A 27,891-nucleotide genomic window follows, 5' to 3' on the forward strand; every position below is an offset into this window, starting at 1 on the left:
AGTGAGCCAACACAATAATGACAAAACAGAGAGAAATGCATATGAGGAATTTTAATATATTAGTGTAATAGGAAAATATGAAGAAAAATAAATTACGTTGCAATAGACACACAATGAACAGCTGCACACACATTTTGTATCAAAAAGTCAGTGGATAAAAAAAAAACAGTCTACCAAGAGTTTTATTACTGCTGTAGCGCAGAATAATAAATTCTATCTACTGGACTTTTAAGTGCTCAATAGTGTAAATTAAGATGTCAAAAGACAAAGCTTTGTTTTATTTCCTAACTAATTGTGCATTCTGCACTACCAGTGTTTGCAAAAGGAGAGTCGATTTAATGCTATGTGTACAACATATTCACATTCAAGGATTTTTCTAGGACAAGAGACAGAATTAGAGCCCAAGTAATGTAGTGGTGGTGGTGGGTGTGGGCATGGGAAGTGCAGTGCTGAATTTGTGTGCGACAACAGCTGAGCCTATCGTTGCAAAAGTTTCACTCTGGCATCACAACATGGCAGCGGAGATGCGATCTAGGAAACACGTGACCGCCATGGAAGACAAACAAAAGAGGGTTAACCAGTCCATCTTCTTCTCCCAATGTCATAAAACCCTCACATTTCATGGCTCCTGTGGCCAGGCATCAATAGTGGCATGAAGAATGTTTTTTACAAAGAGCATAAAAAAAGTAAAAAATGATGTTACATTAAGTAATTTATTGTCCTTGTGGACACTTCTCACTGACCTTTAAGCCCAGCAGAGTCCTTAAATCAAGTGTTTTCCATCAAGCAGTATGTGACTAGACACTAAATGCGCCAAGTGACACATAAGTACTACAATCTACGTGAAGCCAATGAATAGATATGCAAATGTTCATCTGTCACTATTTCTGGACACTTCTATTGAGTCCTCCACCATTGACTCAGTGCTGGTGTCAACAACAGACTGTCGCCTTCCTGTGGCAGAACCAGAGACCTGCAGGTCTGCTGCAGAGATCTGTCTCAGCTCTCTGCGACACAGTCGGACCGGCGTCATCTCTAAACGTTCTCCCAATGAACCGCTTGTACTCCTCCCCTGGACCTGTATCAGATTGTATTCAGCAGTTTTTGACTTTTTGAGCGCGTGCCGTTCAGCCGAAGAAGAGGAACCATGTGGTTGGGCTGCATTTCTGTTCGTATGAGAGTAGCTGTGTGTCTCAGAATGTATCTTTGTGTATGTTGTTGAAATATGTGTACTTGTCTGTACCTTGTCGGGTTCATTTGACTCTGCATGTGTCTGCATGTTGTGCATGGGTCTGGGCTCCTGTGGGTGTGAGGACTGGTCATCAGGGCGTAGGGAACCGCTGAGGAGCTCTTTGAGTTTCATTTTGAGCTGTCGACTGGTGCTTTTGTAGAAAAACAGCTCTTTCTCTAGATGCTGCACTCTGTCTTCTTTACACTTCTCTGCCTCCCCTGAAACGCTCTCTATAAACACACACACACACAAGCACAAATAATCAGTAATACTTCAACAACAATTTCTGCATAAACATCATGGAGGTGGATAAAAAAACCCTTTATTTTCAACTTGTTCTATACAAGTTGACCTAATCTAATCACCTTTAAGTTTCTGTAGCAGCAGCTGGATGTTGTTCTGGTGATCTCTGTGTTGTTGGGTAAGTCTGCGGTCTGCATCCAGGACCAGACGCTGCATAGCGGCCTCCATCTCCCTTAGCACCACCTCCTGCTCTCCAGCGTGAAGCTCCAGCTCTTCACAACGCAAATGCAAATGCCGCTCAGCCTCACGAAGACAAACGACCTGATGAAAGGAGGGAGAGAAGGGTGAAGAAAAACACAGTGTAAATGAATAAAATGGAAAAAATGCAGGGAGAAGAAGAAAGCTTTATGGGAGCAGAACGAAGTATAACTGCATTCACAATAAAGAATTTCTGATTCACAGAAGAACTTTAATTATATATAAAATATATAAAATTATATAAAATATACAAAATAAACATGTTTCAGCAAAGCACACCGTACACCACGCAGCAGGGACAAGTTTATCTGTGAATATGAAATAATGAGAAAAAGAACGGAAATGTCGAAGCCACAGCGCCCCACCACTTCATTCACCGTGTCTCCTCACCTGATTAAACAATGTCTCTGTTTTCTCTGTCATCCAGTGCATTTAAGTGAGCCAGTACACTGGTGTATCAGGACTCATAAGCAACGTGCAATCTCTCCTGTATATTCATAATGGCACTTAAAGTACATTACCCAGGGGCACTATGTGTCACACACCTCCAATTTTGGATTGAATAATACATAGTAAGAGCATGTTGTTGTTAATGTTGGCCTGGTTTCAAAAAAGGCACAAAACAGAGTTGGATAATGGTAAATGCAAAGGTTCTTAATTTGTCTCACACAGTATTTTTGTTTAATAACTATATGTTGTGAAAATCAGCATTGTCTATAAATATATTTTATTTACTGTAGCAATTCAAAATGTAATATGTGGCCTTATTATTTGGTAATACCAAATTCACAACACACACTAAGGAGAACCAGCACCATCATGAGGCACCTGAAAAGACCTAAAAAGAAGGGCATATAGCCCTTTAATTGATTTGATTTGATTTTAGCGATTTCTTCTGAACATGCAAATTATATGTATATATGACCAAATAAACAGAAATGAAAAATGGACAGTAAATCCAATCTTAAAAGTAAAATAAAAGTAAAACAATTACGTGTCCAAAAATGGTGGGAAGACTCACAATACGTATATTACCTTTTTGAAATATTTAATGAGCAGCTCCAAGACCTCAGGTGGTGACAGCATCTTCAGCTTCCTGATGACATCACAGAGGTCACTGCTTTGGGACTGATTCAAAGAAGAGTCAGGGATTAACAGCTTCTTCTGTCTGTCCTGGATCGACTTATTCTTAAACTCCAGAGCTGCATCCAGAGCTTCGATAGCTTCCTCCAGCTGCAGAAGGGAATGCTCCTCCTACACAAACACATACAAATTAAAGTGTGCATAGGGAACTGCAACGAATAAAATGCAACAAGAAATACTCATGACCGTTATACATCATTCACACAATCTGACCTCCAGCGTGAGCACTCTGTTGTCCTTCAGCTGGACGTCCAGAGCGTCTCTTCTCTTTTTGAGTATGTCTCTTTCTCTCTCCAGTTCCTCTATGGTGACTCCTCCAGTCTTCCTCACTCTGTCGCTCCTCTGCAGCTTCTCCTCCAGAGACTCCAACTGCGTCGACACACGCAGCAGGTCCTGACTCAAGGCCTGAAGAGTAAAATAATCAAAATACAACTTTGATCATGTAGCTAATGTATAAGAGTCATTTTGAAAAAAAGTTGTCAGAATATTTTAAAAACACAGGTTAACCTGACTGGAGCGCAGCATCTTGGTCTCTAGTTTGCTTTTTTGTCGCAGGCAGGCCTCTCTGCGGAGGAGCACCTCTTCTCTCCTCCTCAGCTCCTCCTCCAGCTCCTGCAGCTGTGCTCTCTTCTGAAGAACCAGCTCCTCCTCTTCTTCCAGCCAACTACTGTCCCACAGCTACAATGAGGACACAGAAGAAAAAAAGAGGGGAGAGGGGAGAGAATATAAACAGATGATGTCAAAGACTGCATCAGGAAAAGAAAGGTAAAAAAACAAGAAAAATGCTTAATTTGGGGGAGGATCAACATTGCATCTGTATGCTACAATAGTTTACCTTTTTGTTTGTCTCTTCTAAGTGAGAGTCTTTGCACACACTCGAATGTCCTGCATTTTGGCTCTGCAACAAAAAATGGCTTTATTGATAATTTACACATTCTAATAGACAGCAGCAACACTATTGATTTACATTTAAACTTCAGACAAATATATATTCAAACTTTAAAAAGAAACTATCAATAAACTCCTGTTCCACAGTGTAAGTAACACATCTGTAGCTGTGCGACGAACCCCGTTTTGGTGGAGGTCTTTGCTGTTGTCTCTGGGCTCACTCAGCTCCCTGAGGCTGGTCTGAAGCCGTGCCCTCTGCAGTCTCATGTGCTGCAGGCTGTGGTACATCTGTTCTCGCACCTGCTGGCTCTGCATGGAAAGTCTCGCCAGCGCGACATCTTCCCTGCCATCACCACTGCTCCTGCCATGCCGGTCCACTGCTCGAGTTTCCTTTTCTGTGAAACAAAAAGCAAAACATTTAGAAATCCAAGTCTTGATATTGACAATAACACATATGCAAACATTGTCAAAAATCTCAAATCATTACGATTCACTGGTTTTGCGCACTGGTTTTCCTCATCCAATGGGAACAGCACAGGAAGACCCTTTATGTATTGATATTATTATGTGTAAAATAATTGATAACTCCATTTGCCCTACCCCAGTGTATAAGGGAATACACATAATGTAATGCTGTTAACACACCAGTTTTGTCGAGCTCTTTGATGAGCTGCTCTTTCATGCGCATGTTGATTGACAGATCTTGGATCCTTCTCTCGGTAACGCTGGTTCTTATTCCCAGCTTCCTCACGTGGTTTTGTTTGAGCTGGTTTTCCTCTGTGCCTGGGAAGGAACAGCTATTGACAATAAGAAAAGGAAACCACCCCTGGATGCAACATGTTCCCTCAGAACAGAAGACAGATGAGATCAGAGGCAAGGGCGTGTGCTGCTAGCGTAACAAATTAAAAATATGAAATGAAAGAATGCAAGACAAAGTTTACCTGTGGCTCCTTGAGGCTTCTGGTTTCCATAACATGTTCGGTCAGGTTCGGGGTTTTTGTATTTTGGAGGTGACTTCTTCTGCCGACTGGTCCAAGTTCGGTTTAAAGAACGCCTGAAATAACGTCACAGGCAGATGGTTTCAGATAAACTTGCTGATGTGCAAAACCTTCTTCTGAACCAAACATTACTGATGGATCATGCACCTTTTTGTACTAAAAGGAAGAAAATGCTTAACATTCTCTTTGTAATTAGAAGAGATTGGCTTTTTTCACTTGTATACGTGTAGATTCCTTGCATGGTGCAGCATATGCCAGACTAAACCGTTATTACTGTGCACGCTGCCAGGGTTGAAATAGTAATTTTGCTGTCATTTAAAAGTTTCTATTGGTTGAAAGTTGTATAAAAATGTGAATTTGACATTCAGAGGTCTACTTAAGTGCATCAAACAGGTGTTTTGTTGTCTGAGCTGGCAGGTGGCTGGCCGCACAATGTGCAATCACACCAAAATTGTAGCATGTCACCAGCGGCACACACGCTTTACTGAGCCTCCACTCCCACAGTGTTGCATAGAAGGTCACTGCTGTAAAAAGTGAGTGGAGGTGAGGAATAAATTTTACCACTTCTGAAGAAAGTATACAGCCACTCACCTAAATCCAGTTCCGCCCACAAAATTGCCATTCGCCTCCTTCTCTTGACCCTTGCCGTCGCTCTCAGCCTCTCGTTTTATGAATGGACAGTACACTTCATCCTTTTCCTCAATCTCGGCCAGCAGGAGATGGCCACGCATCTTAAAAGCTGCCATCACCCTCTCCAGTGAATAGGCCGGTGGGCTGGAGTGAATCTACAAACACGTTGGTGTTTGGATAAAAATATGCACAGCCATGAACAACAGTGTGTGGATGCCCATATAAAAGCAACACAAGGCTTTCAAAGTCACAAGTAAAAATTCAAGTGCATGTGGTAGAACTGAAAAACACACTGAAAAGAACGGTGCTACTTGCCTTCCTGGGAGGCCTGTGGACACTGCTGTGTCTCACCAGAGGGACACTCTGGGGTCTCTTGTCTGAGCTCTCAACATTATGTCCTGCTTCCATTGCTGCTCCGGAGTCTGCGCCCTGAAAGGTCAGGAGGTCGCTGCGAAGGCGATCGATCAGAATCTGCTGGTTGATCAGGTGTTCGGTCTGAACATTCACATTAAAACAACAGATGAAAAACAGCAGAGGCACCATTACAATTCCAGGAAATAGTTTTCCGCGCTATTACAGGGCCGTATTCTCTGTCCTTCTCCTCACCTGTATACGAACACGCTCTTTTGCTTCCTCCGAGGCTGTGAGGTGGGTTTTTCTCTCTTCAAGAAGTTCCTTCACTTCTTTTTGTAACTGTCTCAGTTCTGCATCTCTCTGCTCCAGCAGCTGCTCTTTTATATCAAGAACTTCCTGAGGATACGAGAGAAAAACAGGTTAGAAGGAATAAATTGCTCTATCCAGCTATTTTCTGACCTAACACCTATGCTACTTTCTTTCGCTGTAACACATTTTAGGCTCCCCGGAGATAAAAGATGAGGCAGTGGAAAATTTGACTTGTCACAACAGAAACCCAGGAATACCTTAAGGAATCAGCAATGGATTAATTCCTCATACAGTGCCACTAAGCCAGTATGAACAGCAGCATGTTCATTAGGTAGACCGATGAAAGCAGGACTGTTATTCTTTTTCACTAGTGTACCTAATGAACTGGCAAGTGTATTTCTACAACTGTGAATGTCTTGATCGGAGTATGAATATAAATAAAAGTGCACTTTGTGTATGAGTCCTTATTTCCATTAACAATACTCAGCTAGTACTTTACGAAGGAAGAGAACAGTTATATAATAATACATGACAGATTTTCATTGTTTAATTCTGGACAAAAAGCAAATCTAAAGCAGTCCAGTCAATTGTGTGTGTGTGTGTTTTTCTGGATGACCTCTGCTGATGTTTGACAACAATCATAGATACCTTCTATCATAATGTTTTTTTTTTAAACTTTTTATAATTACCTGGCATTTTTTAAGCTCTTCTCTGAGTTTTAAAATAGTGACATGGCCATGTTGCTCTCCCTCCTCCTCTGAACAGTCCTCATCACCCCTTTGAATTGACTGATTGGCAGCTGTCAGTCTCTCCTGCCAGTCTTGCAGTCGCTGCCTGAAAGAAACGCTCGGAGAAGAGCTTTCATCAAGAAGAGCTGCAGCTTCCCGTGCTAAGAGGAGTAACTGTGACAGTTCCTTTTGGCTCATCTTCTTATCTGGTTCAGATGATGGCTCCCTGATTTGACTGGACTGTTTGTCCTCCTCTTCACCTCCTGCCCGCGCCTTTTCTCTTTCCATCTGCACCTCTCTCTCCTTCTCTTTCAGAAGCTCTCTCAGCGTCTGTACTTCAAACTCCAGCTCACCCAGTCGAGCCTCGCCAGGGTGCCAGGCTGCGGGGCATGATTTAACCTCTGTGTGAGAAGCCGTTGCTCCCGGACGGTTCCTAATGTGACGAGCCTTTGACGCAAACTGCAGGACACTCAGAGTCTCCGCTACAAAGTGGTGGGAAGGGCTTACACATGCCACCATCAGCGTGTGCGCTGTGCCTCCCAATGAATCGCGAAGAAGACGGGTGATCTTGGCATCACGGTACGGTACGTGTGCACTGCTGCAGCTGTTGCCACGGCGATTGCGACCATGGTCAGAGAGGGCACGGATGACATTGCCCAGGGCGAGCAGGCCTGTGTTGATATGAACAGACTCTTTGAGTCGCGTCCCAGTGTTTCCAGTTTTTCCAGCACGTTCCGAACCTGCCAGGTCGACCAAACAGAGTTTGGAGGAGCGGAAAGACTTCACGGACGAGGCGTTTCTGTGGCAACCTAGGACGACCTGGAGGGTGAGGATGGTGTGGGAACGACTGGAGTGCTCATTCATTCCCGTGGTGCCCGTGTGACGGAGAGCGTTTCCCATCTCCAGAACGCTGAGCAGCTCCTCCGCTGAGGTGACAACCACCTCTCTGGCTCCCACCACCACTGAAAACACACGATGATCCTTTTCAACCGAATAATCAAGAATATCACTGAATCACCTCAAGTATTAAAATCAAGTGGAAAGAATCACTGGGAAATTAACATATGAAAGGCAGAAAGTGCTACTTTTGTGAAGTGAATGGAAGCTTATCTTTAAGTAGTATTTACTGTGGTGGTATTTATTTGCATAATTACCCGTGTTTCCCCTCTCATCTTCTCTGATATGAAGCTCTTTGTGAACAGTGTGCAGCTCCAGCAGGTCTCGTAGTTCCTCCCTGTACAGCTCCATATATGAAACCTGCACCGTGGCCTCTACGCCATCACTGCTGCTCCTCTTGTCCTCCAGAAACAAGAACACATCCTGGGCCACGCGCTCGATAATTCCCCCATCTTCATCTGAGAAAGGATTTGTAAGGAAGAGACTGTGAGAGTCTGTGAGATATGTGTTGTCCAACATCTGACACATCTTTTGGAGTGGTTGGCTGATTTTAAGGGGGTTCACATGAATCAAAACAGGCTGCATTTAGTTTTGTGTGACCTTATAAAAGCTGACCAACTTACCCCGGGCCCCACCTCCGAGTGTGTGTGTCTTGCCTGACCCCGTTTGTCCGTAGCAAAAGACGGTTGCGTTGTAACCGTCGACCAGGGACTCCACCAGGGGCTGGACGCCGGACTCGTACACCTCGTCCTGGCTGGCTGTCGGTCCAAACACGTGGTCAAAAGAGAAGAGTCGGTCCGTGCCGAGCATCACCTGCCCGGAGCCCGGCACCGCCCGCACACACACCTGGTGGTGGTGCAGGACTTCTTTGGGCAGCAGAGGGCGAATACGGAGCGCCACCCGGACACACTCCTCGCCCATGACCGTGAAGTAAACAGTACCGTAAGTTTAACTTGTTCCCAGCTGAGTTGTCTGAGCCCTCAAACTTGTTTAATTGGGAAGGAACACGAGCCAGTTGACTGAAACTTATGAAAACAACCCGCCTGGTATTGGTTCCACACGTTTATTTATGCTCTCCGTCACTTTTCGTGTTGTTGTTGTTCATCTTCTTTACTTCGTCCCGTCTGGTTTGTTGTCGCTTCTCGGTTGCCCGGGAAACCGCCGCCGCCGCAGTCAAGGAAAGCAGGAAGAGGCGTTCAAGAGCCTCATGGAGGACGGAGCAGGCGGTACCTCGAAGGCAACAGCGCCATCCTCCGAGCCAGCTCCAGCTTATTCACAGGATATCTATGCATTTATTAGGTATTTTCCTTCTTTTACAGATGATTGTTGATATTTGGAGGATACAGCCTGAACATATTAATAAACAACAGACATCGAATTATAGCTAATAAAGGTTAAACTAAATGACGGAAACTTAAATTCGCTCAATACGTTGCATGCTTAATGCGTTTTTTTATTATTTTTATAACAGTTTTTATTTGACTCTCAATTTATGTTTACTTTTTATTTTTTTTTCAGAAATGTATATTTATCAGCACAACAACACCCAAAAGTTAATTAATAATAAGTCAATTTCTTTTTCCTAATAGAGGCATCATTCTCTGTATTACAAATCTTTTTTCTTTTTTTTTAATTTAAGATAAGCTGATACAGCCTGGTTCTTACTTATCTTAACATTGGGCTTATCCACTTTTGGTAAGCGATACCTCTCAACTACTAGGTTTACTGCTTTACAAATCCAGCAGGAGATGATGGGGTAGCATTATCCACAGAAAAAAAAGTCGAGCATCCAAAAAATATATTTTATTGTAGTTTCTGTCAGACCAGTGCTATTTCAAGTTCACATCCCTTCTAGATGTGCATGTTTACATAGTTTACATTGCATAGCATACAAAGAAAGGTTTGTTAGAAATGTTTCATGTGACCAACAGTAAATATTTAACTGATATACAGTAACCAGAGATGCTTTATTAAATCTTGACACTTGTTTGCATTACAGTCAAAGTGAAGTCTGTTTGTACATGTATCTGGGAAAGAGACGTGTTTGGTGTTATCCCAGAGAATGGCACAGATGCCAAGCCTGTACAACGTGAGGAGCAGACTACTATACGTGCAGCTGCCAGACACCTCGTCAGTAGTAAATACAGCGTGTGTGGTGTATGGGAATGTGAGCCATCTCTTTGTGATGCTGCTTGGCGTAAGGCCACAGGTAGAAGTCGATAATTGCGGAGTTGACAGCGCAGGTCTGTCCGTCTCTCTCCTGCACCATCTTGCAGAGACGGTCTTTAATCTGCTCCACGGCCCATATCGAACAACCTCGGATCTCAACCTCTCTCCGGTCCCCTGAACGCAGCAGCTCACCTGAGGGAAAACCAAGACAAGCACACGCATACATAAAATGATCAGAGCACGTAATTCCTGATTTTTTACCAAAGAGGCACCCACACACTCCTGCCTCACCGCTTTTCAATGCCTGCATCAGTGTGTCAGAGTATCGCAGTGCTCCTAAATAGACAAGCGCCTGAGGAACCCTGTAGTCAGCAAACATGGTGAGCCAGTCCATGTTAATGATGTCTCCCTGTCCTCTGGCCTCCATGACGCCCCAGAAATCTGCCACCAGGATCTGGGCCCGTTTGTAGAATGAGATTCGTTTTTCCTGAGTAAAAAAAAAAACAACAAAAAAGGTCATTTGTTACTAGACAGGTATTCTTACACAGCAGAGAGAAAACTTTACCCGTTCACTGATTGTATAACACGAAGAGAGCATTAGAAACTTGCCGCACTATCTTTGGCCAGGAGGTGGAACTCTCACATCACAAGTCATTTTCTCTGAATGCATACATTTATTTCAGATCACGTATACTTCCTACATATTTTCAAGGTGTTCTGTCCATTGTGTCCATGTTTATACTGCTACGAATTCAAAATGGCAACACAACTGTATAATGCATTCATTTTTCATACAACAAATGTTGAGAGGAAACTGAAGGACGCACAGGATTCCATTTGGTAATATTAAAAAGATAAAAAGGTCAAAGCCATTTTTTTTTTTTTTTTAATATTTGCAATCCAATGGGCCCTGGGCACATAAATTGTGATTATTTGATATCTAATATGTAGTAAATGAGTTACAACTGCGGAGCGGTCGCGGAGGTTTGTATGAAAATTGTAACAGTATCGCGGTGTGTGCACTAACCTCGTACGTGGCTTCGTCCCTGTACGAAGGGATCTTCTCCACAATGAGCTCCACCATCTTCCGGGCGTCGTTTCCGGCTTGTTCGATAAGACTACGGAAGCTCCCGCCATTTTCCAGCAGCACGCGGCCGCCTTCAGTCAGCACCTTGTTGGAAAGATTTGATGTATAATGTGTTCAATAGAAACGTGTCGCTGATAAACAGAATGATTATTTGAGGTATTATATCAGTTAATAAGAAAATACACGATAAAGAAGCTCAGGATTGTAATAAAATCATGTCAACACTAAAAGAGGATTGTAGTTAAGGCTGAAGTTTCATACAAATGAAAACACAAGCTGGCATATATGAACACAACAGGATGTAAGACTGCACAGTACTGTGCAGGATGTAACAATTAATTTTCTTTCAGTTCATTGCACCGTCTTTGTTCAGAGTCAGGTGACTAGAGATGAGATGAGACGTTTTTCTCATAGCATCTGTTTGTCTTTTCATTGAAAATGGCTTCTTTTGTTTTTGCTACATTACCGCTGAGACGGCTGTGTTGAGTCAAGCGAACGATTTTAAACGGAGGGCAGAAATATAATCTGGAGACGTGGCAGTAAAGGAACATCAATGAAATTAAGCTCAGAACTGTTGCATATTCTCGTGATAACGTAAGAACCTGGTGGCGTTCCTGAAGCATCGGCATGGGTGTTTCATTGTCTGATCGAAGGACACGTCCCAGCTCCTCCACGCTCATCTGAGAGAAGTACTTTGGATCAGTAATGGGTACACCTGTGGAGCGTGGAGAAGAAGCAGCTACAGAGATGTATCTTTACACAGGAACTACTGGAGAGAAGGAGGACTCTAAAGGATACTAAGATATGAAGTTATAATGTGCTGTAATAACAAGAATATTAACTTCACAGCAGTCATTTTTTGCAAGCGGCGCAAAAGACATAATTTGTTCTGATCTCACGCTGCCAACCCTTGAGACTCACACTCTGGAGCAGAGCTACCTGTGCTTTTCTGAGAGACTCTCTTGTAATTATAAAGGCCATAGCGACCACACATTGAGAGCACTATTCCATACGAGCCATAATTGGTTCATATCCGGATCCATTCATGCTAATTATAAATGGTGCACAGTCACATGCAGAGCAGCAAGCAATTTTCCAGCAGCCCAAGTTCAAGGAAAGGGCGAACACACAATAATAAGCAATGACACAGAATAGAGGGACAAGGAGAGACTTCAAAATCTACTTCTTTTTCTCCAGAGACCGACTAACAAAAAGGATTCAGTCGGTTTCTGTAAAATGCGAAGTAACAGTGAACGAGCACAAGGCGGCAAACGTTTCACAACGCAGACGTCTTTATCACCCAGATTATTTTAATCAAGTTTAATGGTTTGTTTTGGCGTAAGCGTGATGAATACTGTTCACAGCGCTGGCGCACGGGGGACTGAGACACATTTCACTTCTGTGCACGCTGGTTTAACCGGGACACTCGGTGGAACTGAGCCATCGTTAGTGCCCCTACGCTAATGACTGTTAATGAAAAAAAAAAAATGTCTGCTGTGAAAAAAAATACGCGCTCTCACCTTCTTCCATGGCCCTGGTGATGGCAGCACATAGTGTCATGTAGCCGGTGTATGTCGTCCCTTTGTAGGTCACCTCACACTGTTGAGTTTCTGTCTCTGGCCAAAAGGAGAAGTTCATGGTGTCTACCACAAACACCCAGTTCAATGCCTGCAGTTTGAACAAACATACTATGAGTGAATGAAAAAACCTAAACCATGCAGCAGAAAAAAGCAGTTGATGAGGAGTGATAAACGATGAGCTTAAGACTTAAAAGTCTGTCCACCTTGATGTTTATGTTTTGTTCAGTCCAAATTTCTCAGTGTATAAATATAAACATTAATTTCTTATTTCCATATTATTGTGCTTTACATTAATTCTGGGACAGTTTTCGCTTTATAATATGAGAGTCTCCCACTTTTTACTAAGTACTTCTACTTTCTCTAATTAAATTTTTTTTTTTTTTTTTGGCCAGTGCTTTACAAACACAGTACACACTCTCTACTGATTAACCTGCAGGTTATTTTCCCACATGCAGTTTTCCTGATTTTGCAGAACGGAAAAAGTACATTTTTATGAATATGTAACCAGAACTCTTAAATCCAAACCAGGCATTAACACGTCTTGAAGGCAGTGTTTTGAACTGATCTCATCAGTATTTATTTGATTCTCTGTTAAAGATGTATCTTTTTGACATTTTTGTGTTCCCTCGTCATAAGGGAGCCCCTTAGATATTTTCCTGTCACCCTGCTATTGACTCTTATTGCACTACTGCCTTATTTCCACTGGAAAAAAAAATATTTGTTCCATTACTTATGTCTAAAAGAAAGAGTAAGTGAGCCCTTGGTGACAAACTCACCTGGTCAGATGTGGGCGCTGGGGCCAGTGGGTTTGCCTTCTTCCAGCCACTGGCAGTCAGGTCGTCACTGTGTCGGAGTCTGAAGAGCATCTCTGCCGCCTTCTGCACCCCTTCGTCCTCCACAAATACATCCCGACTCCGCTCCGCCACGAACTTGCCCGACTCTCGGGGAAACAGAGGCGCTTCCATGATGAATGCTGTCTGGAGCGGAAAACGCAACTGCAAAATATTGTATTCTGCGTATTGATTGGGTACACTAGTGAAAACACATTCCACTATAACAGTGCTGCACTTAATCCCTTCATTACTGTTTATGTTTATGTCGAAACTGTGCGAGAGAGGTGGTAATTCAGCCGTATGGTTATTGCGGTGCCGTTAGACTGGATTGAATTGAACATAAAAGTGAAACGTGTGTGCATGACACAATACAATTCAACAGTACTAAAAAACCACAACCTTCAAAATGAAAACACGACAACATTAACAGCTCTCTCAGTTGTTTTAACCAAATGTTGAAGCCATGCAAGAGTGTTACATTGGAGTGGATTGATTTTTCAACAAAAAAAAAAAAAAACAAAAGAAAACACGTAACCCTTAAACCAAATGAGCCTGAAGCAACTGCCAGATTTTTTTGCTTTCTTACACTTGTAAACTCATTTATATTTGCTACATAAGTCTGGAGTAGACTGGTTCTAATAAACACATACAGGTTTCAGGAGGAGCTTCCTTGATGATGCATGGTGATAGGAATACTGGTGCCCTTTTCATGATGAAAACCAATATCCTAAACACCAATATCTCTGGGGTAGTGACATTTTAAAGATGATCTCTCTTCCTGATTGTGTAATTCATAATTAAAAAAAACACACAACCAAGAAGGGAGGAAGTAACAAGGCAAAAGGATTTACCTTTTGCCTTTAATTTCAATAGAGGTTGATCCAGGTTTCTAAACTCCTCCTACAATGTTTGCAGCACTGGACAACTTTGTCTTTGCGTAGGCACTTCACAAAAAAAAAAAAAAAAAAAGGTCACGAGCATTAAAAGCCCTGACACATGCGTATCTCTACGCAACAGCATTATTTACAGCAAAAGAAGATAATTATATCCTTCTTCTTTCTCTCAAGTGTCTACGGGCTGTGTGTCAATGACGCACAACTACAGAGGCCTAATGAATGAAATTCAGGTTCTGCTCTCTCTATCCCTCTCTCTCTAGTGAGTCACATGATTAAGTCCCCACTCAGAAATCTGTTTTAAAAATAAATCATCTGTTTTTGTTTTTTTTTTTTTTGGTACAGTTGCGTTGTCCGTGTTAGTCAGTAGACCAATTACATCACGTTTCTAAGCTGGACGAGCAAAGTGCGTTTTAGAAGTGACTGAGCACTCACGTTGGTCACAGATTTTTTTTTCATCCCATTAATAAGTACACGGAGCTTTCAAATGCGTTGACAATGGATCAGAAATGCATTTCCCTCCGATATTCAGCTTTTGTATCCAACTGTGCAGGACTTCACTTACCTACAACTGCGAGGGCAGTCTACTGCAAGCTCGTGCAATGTTGTTTCAACCACTACCTGGTTCACAGCTGTTGACCAATCAGAGCCTCGCATGAGGGCTCATCATTGGCTGCTAAACCAATCAGAAGACGCCAGGAGAGGAAACAGGAAACCGATCCACGTTTCACATTACATATATATATATATATATTTTTAAATCGTATATTTTATAGTAAATATACAATATAATATAAATTAATATACAATGTAAGTTTACAAAAAATGATGTGGTATAATTAACGTGTATTTTCTACACTGATCTAAACTGTATAATGGTAGGGAGTAGGATCAGCGATTCATTTCATTGTGTGACCCCTTAAGAAAGTGAACACCCATAAAGTTCTAATGATAAAGATAAAGACAAGGCATCATCAAGACTTCCAAATGCCAAACCTTTGATACTTTTCTTTGTCTTGTAGGGGTGTAAATTAAATTTTATTTGAAGATTTTTTATCTTTAGTTCTCCGTGCGCTTTAGAAAATACTCAAAATTGTCCTGATTATACTTTCATCACAAAATGCCATCAGCGAGATGACTGAACCAGCTGCAAAAACAACCAACACACTCATTAAAATTCAAAAGTGGTTCTGTAAAAAGTGGCATCATCTTTATTTGTCTTATACCTTGACAATGTGAAGTCTACAACATGGAGAGAAAACAAGTGTAGAACACAGGAAAAAAAAAAAAAATAGTTCAATATCATTTGTCAAATCTCCAATAAAATGCCTTAAATTACTAACTACATCGTTCCGTTTCTGAGGAATTACTCAAATTTTGTTTTGTCACCCAACTATTATAATCATACAATTTAGTCTGTCCTGTATCCGTGTACATAAGTCCCAACTTAAAGTAATTCTACAGGGTAAAACTCCTCACAGCTCTTAAAGAAAAATGACATGTAGCTTACATTCTGCGTGTTATGTGATACAACCGCCCGTGAAGGGGCCCAGAAGCAAAAGAAAGCACAACAACCCACTCACGCCGTCAGACACGCACGCACGCACACACACACACATACACACAGGACAGATTTACACAGACACAAACTTGCACATAAAAAAAAGTCATAAAAAAATCAAAAAATAAAGGTTATGTTTATTTTTGTTTGTGAGAAGTGTGAAGGATATTTTGATATATGAGTGTTAAAAAATGCAAATTGTATCTGATAAACTAATGTACTACACTCTCAGAAACGCAGATCATCTACATTTCCTTTATGCACAGGAATGTTGGACATGTATTTCATTAAAAAATACAAAAATAAAATTCAAAAAAAGACATCCACAATCCAGAATAGTCTGAAGCGGATGTGTTGGACAGGGGGTGGAAAAGGTTGAGGAGGGAGGGGCAATCTGCTTCAATCTGAGCCTCCTGGGTCTACAGCAAATGACCAGAGTACTGCTTCACGCTGAAATAAAAACAGTGGAAAATATATAAAATGCACAAGAAGAAAAATTCAATTGACACACCAATAACAGTGTGAATATATGTAGCTTTGCAACTATGAGAGGATGAAGTTCTGGGAGGAGAAGGCTGGGGATGTAGAGTGGGAACAGAGACAGAGTGGGAGACGTCAAAGATATGACAAGTGTCTGAAGGAGAGTGAAGAAGAGGAAAACGAGGGGTGTGGTTAGTCCTTGTGTCCAAGCAGGTGCAGCACACTGAAGGGGGAGGAGAGGAAGGAAGAGGGAGGCAGGGTTAGTTACCATGGCAACACTACACTACTCATGAGACAGGGCAGCAGGTCTACAGCTGTATTAGCATTCGGCCAAAGCTCAGATAGCATCAACAAGGAAGTAGTGTGTATTATACGTGCCTACTGGTTGCCAAGGGAGACAGAAGAGGAGGAGCCTGTGCTATTTGGCAGACTGTGATTTGTTGTCGGTTGATCTAACTAAAAACAACAAAATCACTAGTCTTCCACACAGCAGCAGCCAGGGAAGAATCAATCCACTCCCTGCTTCACAGTGAAACGGCTTAGATGGCAAATAGGCATACTGTCATAATTTTTTCTTCTTTCCACTAATCATATTCAGAGGACAAGTGTGACAGTCAAAGAAACATGTCAATCACATTGACCCTTTAAGAAAAATTATAATAATCATAATGCAATGCATACAGGTTTGCCTACTCCTTCACAGCCATTTCATGTAAGAGGAAGGTTTGAACTAGTTGCAGGTTGCATGGGAAAGAAAGGAAAGGGGTTAGTGAAAAAGAGACAGCAGGAAACAGAATCGCATAACCAACCAACCAACCAACCAAAAACTGGGCTACAACATATTTATATATATGCAATACCAACATTGTTATCTATTGCATCTACTGATGAGTAGTTTCATGCATTGAAAGAGGGGTAAACAAACACCCTTGAAGTAATTATAGTTATTTTTAACACAGGACATAATATTGAAACAATGATGTGAATCAGGGCCAAGTTAAGTTGCCATAGAACACTTTTATTAAGGTTTTAAAATGGTTAATTGGCGTGCTTGATAAGCAAGCTCGTTAACCTGGTCCAACTAGAATGTTGAATCCAGAATTTCTACATCTAATAAGAGGGGAAACAACAAGCACAACCGAAGGAGACCATGTCATAACTTGCCTGTTCTGTAGAAGGTACTGGGCGTTCTGGATCTGATCCTGGGTGCCAGTAATGGTAATGATTCGGTCCTCAGAACCTTCCAGGGGTTCATCGATCTTGATGGAGGCCCCTGACTCATGGCGGATCTGTTTGATCCGCTGGCCTCCCTTACCAATGATAGAGCCAGCCAACTGTTAACAGGGGTAATACAAAAACAGAATAAGAGGGGGGGGAAAGAAAGAAATAAACATTTTAGGTCCAAAAGATGCAAGCTGGTATATTGACAAAATGTAAAAAGCAAGGAGGAGGTAATCACACACAAATGTAATTCAAGCATTTAAAGTAATCTGCAGATATGAAAAGATAACAAATTGTTTGTCATTAATTATACTGAAAAGTCTATTATGACCTTCTAAGTCTTGAGTGGGTGAACGTGGAAAAAGAAAATGTGTGAGACACAAGATTACATTGATTAATCTCTATAACTAGAATACATCATGTATGCATGATGGAAAATTACACATACATCAGTAAATCATTTAAATCTTTAGCATAATGATGAGTGCAGGTAACATGATCACATACAGTAATGTAGGATTTTATGCAAATTTGGATTCACGTTGTTCTTATACACTCACATCTTTAGGGATCGTCACTTGAGTGGTGATGACGGGGCCACCCATATCATTATAGGAGCTGCGTCCACCTGAAGGTGAGAGGGGAAAGAGATGGAAAAAGCAGACAAGTAGGGAAAAAGGAGAGTGGAAAGAGCAGGAACATGAGAATAGCTCCAAAAATCAATTCTTTGCTGCCAACATAATCACACGTGGTTCAGCAAAATTTTCTAATCATACTGATGGATGACGGGTAGAGACTCACCTGGCTGGTAGCTATCCCAGGAGGAACTGTTATCTGAACAGGGGAAAGAAACGGGACAGAAAACTGACTAAGTAATAAGTCATTTCAGTGTCATTTATGAATAACAATTATTTAAATTACCCATGGCTAGTATAAAGTAAATCATATTCCCACTTATACACATTAGAAAGATCTTCTTAAGAAAACAGTTGAATTACAATTAACTAATATGCACATAATGGATTGTAGTAAAGAGATATGTTAAATAAATTGTCACGCTATTAGATATTCAATACATGCAAAATACTGTTTTAAATCAAACACCTTAACGTTACCAGAAATCTCTCTTCAGCCTGTTTACCACTGTAACGATTATTTTCTCAATGACAAAATACTGGACACTACGCTATGTTGGAAAGAAGAGCAAGGCCTGTACTCTTAGGTGCATAAGATACATTAACAGTCTTGTAACCACATCCATATGCCACAGAAAAACACGAGGCTTAGCACTTACCATATCCTCCGCCACCCTGTAAAAAGAAACGGAAACAGGCGGGTTACATACTGTACGGCTGATTCTTTTCATCTTTCTAGCATAAGCATAAATGTATGGATAATGCAGCAGCTTCGCTCATGGAGTAGAATCAACTAAAAGCCACCCAGTTTTCATCCATAAGACAGACTCCTCCTCCTTCCTTCCCTCCCTCCATCCCCCCTTCCCGTCTCTCCGTGCATCTCCATCAGCCCCCATTTTCAGCTGCTATTCAGCTGCTGTTGTCACCAGGGCAACAAGCAATTCAAAAAGCTGTTGCTGAGCAACGGCAGGCAGTATCCTGCCAGCTCTCGGAGAGGGAGAGAGAAAGAGGGAGAGAGACCTTCCAGTCTGTCAACAAAGCGTTATTAGTGCTTAGCAACCGACCATGGCCACCCCCACCCTCCCCACCCCCAACATCCTCCCTCTCTTTGCAGGAAAAACAGGCTGGCCGTGAAAAGTACACAGCAAGAGGGCAATTATAGCTGATTATTATGGGGTGTCTCCGGCTGTGGTGATTATGGTCATTTGGGAGGATGCTAGCTTGGATCCATGGACAAGGCTCACATGAGTGTGTGCACACACACACACACATGTGAATGTGCACGAGTGACCAGCTACGGTCATACTGTCAATAAACCACTATTGTCATAACAGGACAATGGACAATCACAGCATATTGTCTAGTGCTAGAAGCAACCAGTACCCTGGCCTGTGGCACTGGCACCCAATGAGACACTAGCACCAGAGCTGCATGCATTTAGCAAAGGGTCACTAACCATGTTATCGCTGTAGCGATCCGGTCTGCCTCTTCTGTCACTGGTGATGGGGAGGAGGGGCAGAAATGAGCAGAGAGAGAGAGAGAGTGGAGAAAAGAGGAGAGATGTGGGTTGGGGTGGAAAGAAATAGAAAATGCTTAGAAAAAAAATCCTTGACAACAATCCAAAGAAAATTTCTGGTCTAGGTCAAACTGCACACACACGCTGAGCAAGATTACAGTATAAACACATTTCCTCTCAGCCATCTTCCCACACAGTAACAGGAACAGCTCTGACAGTGTTATGGTGAGAGGAGTGACAGGTGGTGGTGATGATGATCAGAGCCAAGGGCTGCTGCTCCACCCCCCCTCCTCACAAATGAGCTCAAATAAAGGAATTAGCTGAAGATATTTGTCTGGATGTACTTGGTACTCGTGCAGAAGGACACGAAAAAAGACAACATGTATGATGTCTTGTAGTAACTTAATATTACTTTAGCTTGAGAGTGTCTCTCTGTAGCCATATTGCATGAACTATCGTACACTAATGTCATGACATATCTTTACTATAAGCATCAACCAGATATATATTTACGATTTCCATTAATATCTAAATGAGGACAACCAACTCTAAGCATTGGACATATGAAACTATTAAATCAGGTTTGTGGAATGCACATTTCACAATTTATCTATTTTATTTATGGTTTATTAAACTGGACTCAAGAGCAGAAGCTGATAACTAGTCACCCTATAAAATTTTAAATTCATGTGAAAATTCAAAAAATGGCTAATTGTAATAAAGCTGATGAAAGCATGTCGATTTTGAAGGGGACTAGGGGAAAAAATACCAGTATCACATCACCATCATACCAATCACCACAAACGTATTCTCTAAGTCGTGAGCAATGCGCAGTGAGTGGCAGATTGCATGGGTTACTCACAAGGGAAAGAGGCTGTCATGTACACTACTGTCGTTTCCTACAAAGCACTCTAAATAAGTGGACTGTGAACAGGTGAATGGGGGATCAAGGAAAGGGAGAAAGTAAACCGGGATGCCACAATGGATGTGTGTACTGAGGGTTAAGGATATGACAGGAGGGCAAATGTTTACGAGGAGTGTTAGTTTTTCAGAATAAGTAGATATCAGGAATATTCAACAATGAAACAGTAGGTAGTGACATAAGGGGCTTGTAGGGATACCTCAACACTTAATTTTAAACAGATTGTGGTCAAATCATTTGTCACATTTGTGAATGGAAATATGCTAAACATCAGTCAGCATTGGTGACTAATTCCTTACAAAGACCAAAGAGTAAAATGCTACTCAACAGTAAGCACCACTCGTTGGTATTGTCTAGGAACTGATGTTTCAAGTGAATTGAAACAGCAGAATGTCAAAGTATCCCTAGTAAGACTAATCAAGAAGTTTAGAGGTTTGGGGACAGAAACTTACTTGGACCTGTCATCTGAGCCGCGGTACGAGTCATAGTAACGATCATCTCTGTGGGCACGGTGGAAATGGGGGAAAAAAAACACAAACACACCAAGACAAACAGTGATGAGCACATACACTTGATGGAATGACAACTGTGAATACAAGTGTTTCAACAACAGTGCACTACACTGGATTACATGCAGACTACTCTCAAGTTTATCCAATGCAAGAAAACGGAAAGCAAAGCTGGTGAAGAAAATGCACCTGAATGCAAAGTTAAGTACCTCAAGTGGGATAAAGCTTTGTGTTTGCAGATGCTCTAAAATATGAAGTACTATAGGTTTAAAATACTAAACACTTAAATCTCAAGGCTTTTTATAAGAGTAAAACACTTAACTTCAAACATGATTGTGTTCATGCAGTCAAATAGTTTTCAGTTTAACAAAAAATCTGAATTACGCATGGGACAATATTCATAAGTCAATGAAGTGATTTCACAAGATACTAGAAAAGCAAAGCAGGAGAGCAACAAAGAAAACAAGAACGAACTGTGCATCATATACGCTCTTGTCTCACCCTCCTCTGTGGGGGTGTCCTATGGGCATGTTGCGTCCACGTCCACTCCCCCTGCCGACCCTACTCGGGTGGGGTGGAGGAGGACCTCGACGGGGGCTCATGTCATCGTAATCTCTGCGGGAGGGAGGCATGGGTCCCCGCACCCCTCTGCTTGAGGGCATTCGGTCAAACCCACGGTCACCACCGCTGGACCTGCCTGGACGCATGGCGAAGCCTCCCATAAGTCTGCGGCCACCCCCCCGCTCCTCAAACATCATGGTAAAACCACCATAATCGTAGGTCTCGTCGTAGAAGTTAGGGTCGTACGGCTGTGTGCGGCCCTTTATGGGAGCCTGAAGACAACAAAGAAATATAAACAGAGCTGCTTAGGAGAGCACAAAACGAACTGTGTGTCAAGAAAGCAATTTTTGTCATTGTAAACAAAATGAATCTTTCGTCAAAAAGGACAATCTTGTCTCCAAAATTCAAATTCAATTCAAGTTGAACTGGAGTGTTCAACTAAAAATTATTAGCATAGAAAGAGCCTCTCAGACAGTGTAAAAGGTTCTTACTTCAGCGATGAGCTCCAGCATGGTCTTGATACACTCCACCACCCTCTCAGTTTTACCACTAACCAGCACAACGCGGTCTGTCGACTGGGGACAACACTCCTGAAACAGCTTGATGCTGGTCTTTGTGTTCTGGAGACAAATAGAAGCCACACATGAGTGGGCACAGAAAAGGGAAAGCTACTACACGACACAACAGCTTATTTCACCGCTGAAAAACAAACAGGCATTTCACTCCACTGGAATCAAAGCTACACAACTATACAGACACTTGTCGGGGAAACATCACACCTCTGAGGTACCCTACATACAAAATATAACATTAATTACACCAAACAAATTTACTTGATCAAAAATGCATGTTAAAGGAAAATTATATCCAGCTAGACTTTCATGGTAGAGTCCTGTTTAATTTGAAAAACCAAGGGTATAAGACTGCAAAAGAATACATGTCGCTCCAATTTGGCAGCACACAGGATTCTTTGTATGATCGTACCTCACGAAGCTCTTTGATCTTGGCTCCCTTCACCCCGATGATTGAGCCAGCCAGGCTCTGGTGGATCAGGAGACGCAGCTCACAGTCGAAATCCATGCCATTGTACTGCTGGTACTGTAGAGGACAATGAGCATGTTCATACCATGATGCCATCCATTTTGATCCCTGAAACCTTTAACTTTTCTTTATTGGTCTGGCAAAACAACCAGTGTTGACGTAGCATGCGGCGTCAATGTCAATAAGAACCTATTAACTCAGTTCATTGACAACGAGTGGCATACGAAGCATAATTAAATAATCAGTTGAGTTAGGTAAACTACTTATCTGTAAAATACCCATACCACAAAAGTACAGCAAGCAAAGTTATAATGTTCTGAAAGCGTCTACACGACCCCATGTACATTTATTGTTACACTGTTACAATCTACATCAACATATACACACCTCTTCCAACGTTGGGATAATCTTCAGCAGGATTTCTCCAACGGTCTCGATGTCGGCACTGATGCTCAAGATGCTTCATATTTCAGCCATCAATAACGAAACAGAGCACAGGCAGGGTGGGGTTGGGGTACCAGCAAGGCATCCCAGAAGGGAGGGAACAACATTTCAGATTATGAAATTCATAACATCCCCCTTTGCCACAGACAAATCAGTCAACCCACATTTAAACCTCTCTCAGGCTAAGTCAGCTGAATTAATTGTTGAAGTAGATATTTTCTGAACCTCACTCATAATTTACTGTAACTGGCAAAAAAAGCTGGCGCCCAAACAACGCAATGAAAAGAAAACAGTCTTTGTCCAGAGAAAGGAAGTAAAGAGACAAAATTAAAAAGGACCCAAAGAAAAGTGACTGCATTGGTGACCACTGAAGGGGCAAGACGGAGAAGGTGAAGTTGGAGGGGGAAGGGGAGGGGGGTCTGGCAGGAATAAGCACCGAAGGTGCCAAAGAGAACTCCTAAAGAGTCCTAAAGTTTGGTGGATGCACACCACAAAGCCTACAAGGACTCCGAATACTGAATCCTTAAGATCAGGACAGAGAGAACATGTCACGATCAAAACTATTTTATAGTTAATCACATGCAAGTTGTATGGTTTTAAAATACTTTTCTTGGGCAGGGACTTCGATGCTTAATTTGGACAACAAACTGCAGTTACATGTTTTGCTGTCTGCATCCACCTAGTGTCATACTAAAATAAACAATGAGTTTACTTAAAAAGGAGAACTTAAGCACAGTTTGTACATGGAAGCAGAATGGTAGGCAGCTGAGGAGAAGTGACAGGGCAGATTATACCAGGGTAAATGAAGTCTGCCACCACTCAAGCCGATGCCGTTTTAGAAGGGATGGGAGAAGCAATAAATATAAAATAAAAGAATGTGAGTGGGAAAAAGAAAGATATCCTGTACTTTCAATAGCTCTGGCAGTCAACAACTAAGTTCAGATGACGAAGAAGACAGGAAAGGAAACACACACACACACACACACACCACTTGAATCTTAGTTTGCATCTTACGTTTCAGAATGGATGGACAATCTGAGTTTATCAATATAAGGAGGGCATCACAAGGAAAGAATGGAATGATGCGAGAGACAGGTGAGCTTATGAAACTAACGAAAAAACAAGGACACCAGTTTATCCACTCTGAGGGGAGAGGGAAGTGAAAACGCAGAAGAGGATAGATGACCGTCAATTAAAATAATACAAAAAAATATAACAAAACACGGACATACTGCACAGATTATAGCAGAGATTTAAAAAGACTGCAGATTGTGGAAAAACCCTGACAACACCAGCTTGTTTTAAGTAAGTTTCAATGCTGACGTGACTTTAAACAATGGCATATAAAGGACTTTCACACGGCTTTTACATGCTCAACAGGTAGATTTGGACATGAACGCATTTAGGCATTTTGATTCAGGCTAATATACTGTGAGAACAGGTAGGTTAAAATACAGTGACTTGACAGAGGCAGGATGACTATTTATTATTCATCTCTTGTTGTTTGACCTGTAGTCAGGCAGTGAGAGGGAGGAGCTTAGGGACATACCGCTCGGGCCCACTGCTGTCTGGGACTGACACACTGGCATTGTACTGGGCGTGGCATGGGCAGGGGCCAGGGCCATTCGAGCACAGATGTCAATCAAGTAAGGCGCCCATTTAGGGACAGGGCACGATTATGGGCAGGGCCAACCAGGGTGTCAGGTGGGCGGGCGCAGGAGGGGCCATCCAGAACATGGGCAACAGAGGAGGAAGTGGGCAAAAAGTAAACAGTAAAAAAATAAACAAGGGAGAGGGAAGAGGGAAGAGGAATACATTTTTAATATACAGGCTCTACACTGTTCAAACGTGACTTCAAGTTGATTCTCTCAGAGATTGGTTTGTCAAAGAGAGAAAATGAGACATTGGAAAATGGGTTATGGCATATCAAGAACATGAAGAGTTCAATGTTGGGGACTAAACCAGAGACAGTGACAAAGAGGGGAGAACAAACTGGTGAGGGCTCTGTAGAGAAAGAGGCAATGACATTGAATGAATTAAGAAATGGCCGGTTGGCCTTAACACATATAAAAATGTTAGCTTGCGCTGCAGGTGACCTCACGAACTCGGCACTGTGGCCATAAATTTAAATTAACGAGAGCAACAGCGTTGCTGTAACAGCAGGGTTACAATAAATTAGAATTATGGAGAAACAAATGGACATGAAATTGGACTTATGTGCCTAGGGCCAGTTTAGCGGAGACAATTACAGAATGTTAATGTGAGAAAAAGATAAAACCATGCCCAAAGGGTTTGTCAAAAGCCTAACAACCGGGGAGTCAGCTAACCCCACCCCTTATTTACACAGCAGACAATACCCATGCCAAATACCACAGGGCGGTTTCAGCTATATGACGCAAATATAAAAAGAAACTGCTGTACCATCTGTAGTGGATATTATGCAACTTTGAGAGGCCATTGGCAGAAAAAATATCAAAAAACTAAATAAAAAATGCTAACCATAATATAAGTCAGAGTATATAAAATATATGTACTCACGTCTGTACGAAGGGCTTTGATGTTTTTGCCACCCTTTCCAATTACAGCTCCTGCATTCTGGGAAGACAAATGAGAAAATGTGAAATAAAAATAGATAGTAAAAACAGAAGCAACAACAACAACGCAATAACTCTTTGCATAAGGCGGAAATGCAACCAGGGCAGCAAATCTAAAAACATTTTCAAAACGGAGAAAGAACAACAAATTGTACATCTGACTCAAAGAGTCCCAAAGGAGCGAGTCAATAATACAAATAATCACATAAGGGTTTGGCATGAAATGTGAAATGAAAAGCTGAGCTGATTTACTTTGCTCTGCAGGAGGATGCGGAGCTCAACCATCTCATCCGAGTTCCTGGAGCGCTTGAACGATTTCTGCTCATCTGCATCCTCAGCAGGGCGCTTACCTGGCATAAGGAGATAAAAAACACACCCTGACAACTGTGCACGCACACACACACAACCTTCAGAACGACGAGAATTAAATCATCGACCAGAGAACGCAATTAGTCTTGGTGGTTTCAAACTCTGTACTCTAGTCCAAATAAACACTGATTTTGAAACAGAAAACCCAGGTGAAAGATCTATAATCATATTGTGCATTAATCTCACAAATTCAGAGCATTTCATTACATAACACATTTTTGTCAATAATTTCTTTAAAAATCCAAACAATATAAAAGAAGCTTTAAATTATACCATTTGACTCTGTGTTGCTGAATGAAGTGTCTTCTTGTTGATCGATTTCTGTCTCCATGGTGTTCCGGCAGAGGAGAAGAGGTGAGAACCTCGGTCCAGGATACAGGTGGCAGCAGCAGGCGAAGAGAAGTAGAAAACTGGCCCCGGAAAGCTGCGGTTGTCTGTCGTCATTTTCGGGAGTGAAAAGGGAAACCAGCGTGATTGAGATGATGATTTTCAGGAGAGCGGGATGAAATGTGATAAACTGGCAGAAACCCAGACTCACCAATATTTATTAGAAGGACTAGGGCGTGTTAAAGGCGGACCTAAATAAGCAAGGACCAAACAGCTTCTGTGACCTGTTGAGGAGGGAGGGATCCATGAAATAGTGCAGCGAGGAAGTCTCTCAGTCTTAAACACGACATGATCACATATATTTTATTAAACGCATCTTTTATTTTACTTAGCTGCTGCGTATTATATTCTTTATTTCCTCCTGTTACATGTTATGTATGATGTTGAGCGTCTGTACATTGCTGCTGCGACGGTGAAATTTCCGAGTTTGGGATTAATAAAACTATCTATCTATCTATCTATCTATCTATCTATCTATCTATCTATCTATCTATCTACCTACAACAATGCGACTAGCCCCCAATCAAGCGGGCGTTCAGATACCATTATTTTTTTAAAGAGACTCTATTATCAGTGTAATGCTATCAGTTCACACCGGTGCATTAATTGGATTATTTCGCTGTAGAGAGAGAAGGATCCCCACATTTGGCAATGTTAGAGAAGTCGAAGCAAGTCAATGACGAACAATGCTTAACGTTACAGTAGAAGTCTGATTAAATTAATACTTGCTGCTATTGTAATCCAAATTTCAAGCAACGTATCAACTTGATGGTCCACACCAGTATTTAGGTGAATGAACGACAACACTGAAGGCGAGCCAGCGCAATGTTGCTTTAGCTGGTGTTAGATACCGGCGAAGCTAACTGCCCCGCAGTGCAACGAGTTAGCACCGAGCTAATTCGCGTAGTTTGGAATCACGAAAATTAAGAGAAAGTTGCTCAAAATAGTTTCAGATGCGTGGCTAGTTGTCAGCGGAGTGAGGCGTGCAGTATGTAGTTTGTCTAACGCGAATGTGGTTGGTTAAAACATTAGCACTCAGTCAAAACAGGGGCCGGGCCGAGCCACTCAGGCTAGTAGCTAGCCACCGTCGCCATGTTGCCATAATTTCAGTTGAGCACAAATGGAGCTAGAAAGCCCTCCTAGCTGGGCAAATGACTCACCGAACGTATTTTAACGGCGCACTGACTTGAACAGTTCGTGCGCAACTGCGCTATATTAAGCTCAATGTGGCCAAAAAAAGCAGAAAATACGGTCAAAACACAAACCTGCAGTACAACACCTTGCTCGTCCCCCTTCCTTCTCTACCGAACCTGGACAAATACACAACACCAGATGAGACGGCGGGTTGCGTGATCTGATTGGCTGAGTGGAAAGCCGATCAAATGTATGGCGACTATAATTGGCTGGAGC

At 42.0% G+C, this 27,891-nt stretch overlaps 3 protein-coding genes across 7 annotated transcripts; all 3 read right to left on the reverse strand.

Moving 5' to 3' along the window:
* Nucleotides 1-36: 36 nt before the first annotated feature.
* On the reverse strand, nt 37-8,825 carry LOC125012334 (kinesin-like protein KIF27). Its single transcript, XM_047592224.1, has 15 exons — nt 8,303-8,825; nt 7,937-8,137; nt 6,744-7,744; nt 5,998-6,141; nt 5,707-5,886; nt 5,353-5,546; nt 4,705-4,817; nt 4,409-4,546; nt 3,944-4,158; nt 3,711-3,773; nt 3,383-3,553; nt 3,089-3,280; nt 2,768-2,986; nt 1,597-1,795; nt 37-1,461 (listed from the first exon to the last, which is right to left on the reverse strand). The coding sequence occupies exons 1-15, from the start codon at nt 8,598-8,600 to the stop codon at nt 872-874; spliced, it is 3,918 nt and encodes a 1,305-aa protein (XP_047448180.1). The 5' UTR covers nt 8,601-8,825; the 3' UTR covers nt 37-871.
* A 642-nt stretch (nt 8,826-9,467) lies between these two features.
* c8h9orf64 (chromosome 8 C9orf64 homolog) lies at nt 9,468-14,881 on the reverse strand. Of its 4 annotated transcripts, none has more exons than XM_047592133.1 (7): nt 14,807-14,881; nt 13,292-13,492; nt 12,456-12,603; nt 11,538-11,650; nt 10,876-11,019; nt 10,140-10,335; nt 9,468-10,040 (listed from the first exon to the last, which is right to left on the reverse strand). In XM_047592133.1, exons 2-7 carry the CDS (start codon nt 13,478-13,480, stop codon nt 9,811-9,813), a joined length of 1,020 nt encoding a protein of 339 aa, XP_047448089.1. In that variant the 5' UTR covers nt 13,481-13,492; nt 14,807-14,881; the 3' UTR covers nt 9,468-9,810. The 4 variants fall into 4 exon arrangements, with proteins under 4 accessions (XP_047448089.1, XP_047448088.1, XP_047448087.1 ...); XM_047592132.1 differs by having other exon boundaries at nt 13,292-13,510; nt 14,807-14,873; XM_047592131.1 differs by lacking the exon at nt 14,807-14,881 and adding an exon at nt 14,677-14,715.
* A 531-nt stretch (nt 14,882-15,412) lies between these two features.
* On the reverse strand, nt 15,413-27,875 carry hnrnpk (heterogeneous nuclear ribonucleoprotein K). Of its 2 annotated transcripts, XM_047591494.1 has the most exons (17): nt 27,747-27,875; nt 26,633-26,705; nt 26,368-26,528; nt 25,978-26,075; nt 25,670-25,726; nt 24,681-24,724; nt 23,075-23,147; nt 22,631-22,744; nt 22,138-22,266; nt 21,587-21,918; nt 21,029-21,076; nt 19,595-19,634; nt 18,798-18,813; nt 18,305-18,337; nt 18,064-18,131; nt 17,447-17,616; nt 15,413-16,252 (listed from the first exon to the last, which is right to left on the reverse strand). In XM_047591494.1, the coding sequence occupies exons 3-17, from the start codon at nt 26,423-26,425 to the stop codon at nt 16,222-16,224; spliced, it is 1,311 nt and encodes a 436-aa protein (XP_047447450.1). In that variant the 5' UTR covers nt 26,426-26,528; nt 26,633-26,705; nt 27,747-27,875; the 3' UTR covers nt 15,413-16,221. The 2 variants fall into 2 exon arrangements, with proteins under 2 accessions (XP_047447450.1, XP_047447451.1); XM_047591495.1 differs by lacking the exon at nt 21,029-21,076.
* Nucleotides 27,876-27,891: the final 16 nt, after the last annotated feature.

This window comes from Mugil cephalus, chromosome 8 (assembly GCF_022458985.1).
Source record: "Mugil cephalus isolate CIBA_MC_2020 chromosome 8, CIBA_Mcephalus_1.1, whole genome shotgun sequence".
Taxonomy (NCBI): Eukaryota; Metazoa; Chordata; class Actinopteri; order Mugiliformes; family Mugilidae; genus Mugil; species Mugil cephalus.

Coding starts and splice junctions, on each gene's coding strand:
- LOC125012334 (XM_047592224.1), bottom strand. CDS start 8,600: ATGGGCGAGGAGTGTGTCCGGGTGGCGCTCCGTATTCGCCCTCTGCTG. Junction 4,159..4,408: donor CAAAGAGCTCGACAAAACTG/GTGTGTTAACAG, acceptor TTTGTTTCACAG/AAAAGGAAACTCGAGCAGTG. Junction 3,281..3,382: donor AGATGCTGCGCTCCAGTCAG/GTTAACCTGTGT, acceptor TTTACTCTTCAG/GCCTTGAGTCAGGACCTGCT.
- c8h9orf64 (XM_047592131.1), bottom strand. CDS start 14,700: ATGAAAAAAAAATCTGTGACCAAC. Junction 12,604..13,291: donor CAGCGCCCACATCTGACCAG/GTGAGTTTGTCA, acceptor TTCAAACTGCAG/GCATTGAACTGGGTGTTTGT. Junction 11,020..11,537: donor TGCTTCAGGAACGCCACCAG/GTTCTTACGTTA, acceptor CTTTCCAACAAG/GTGCTGACTGAAGGCGGCCG.
- hnrnpk (XM_047591494.1), bottom strand. CDS start 26,425: ATGGAGACAGAAATCGATCAACAAGAAGACACTTCATTCAGCAACACA. Junction 19,635..21,028: donor GGCTCAGATGACAGGTCCAA/GTAAGTTTCTGT, acceptor CCCCATCACCAG/TGACAGAAGAGGCAGACCGG. Junction 18,132..18,304: donor CTGGGATAGCTACCAGCCAG/GTGAGTCTCTAC, acceptor TCTCACCTTCAG/GTGGACGCAGCTCCTATAAT.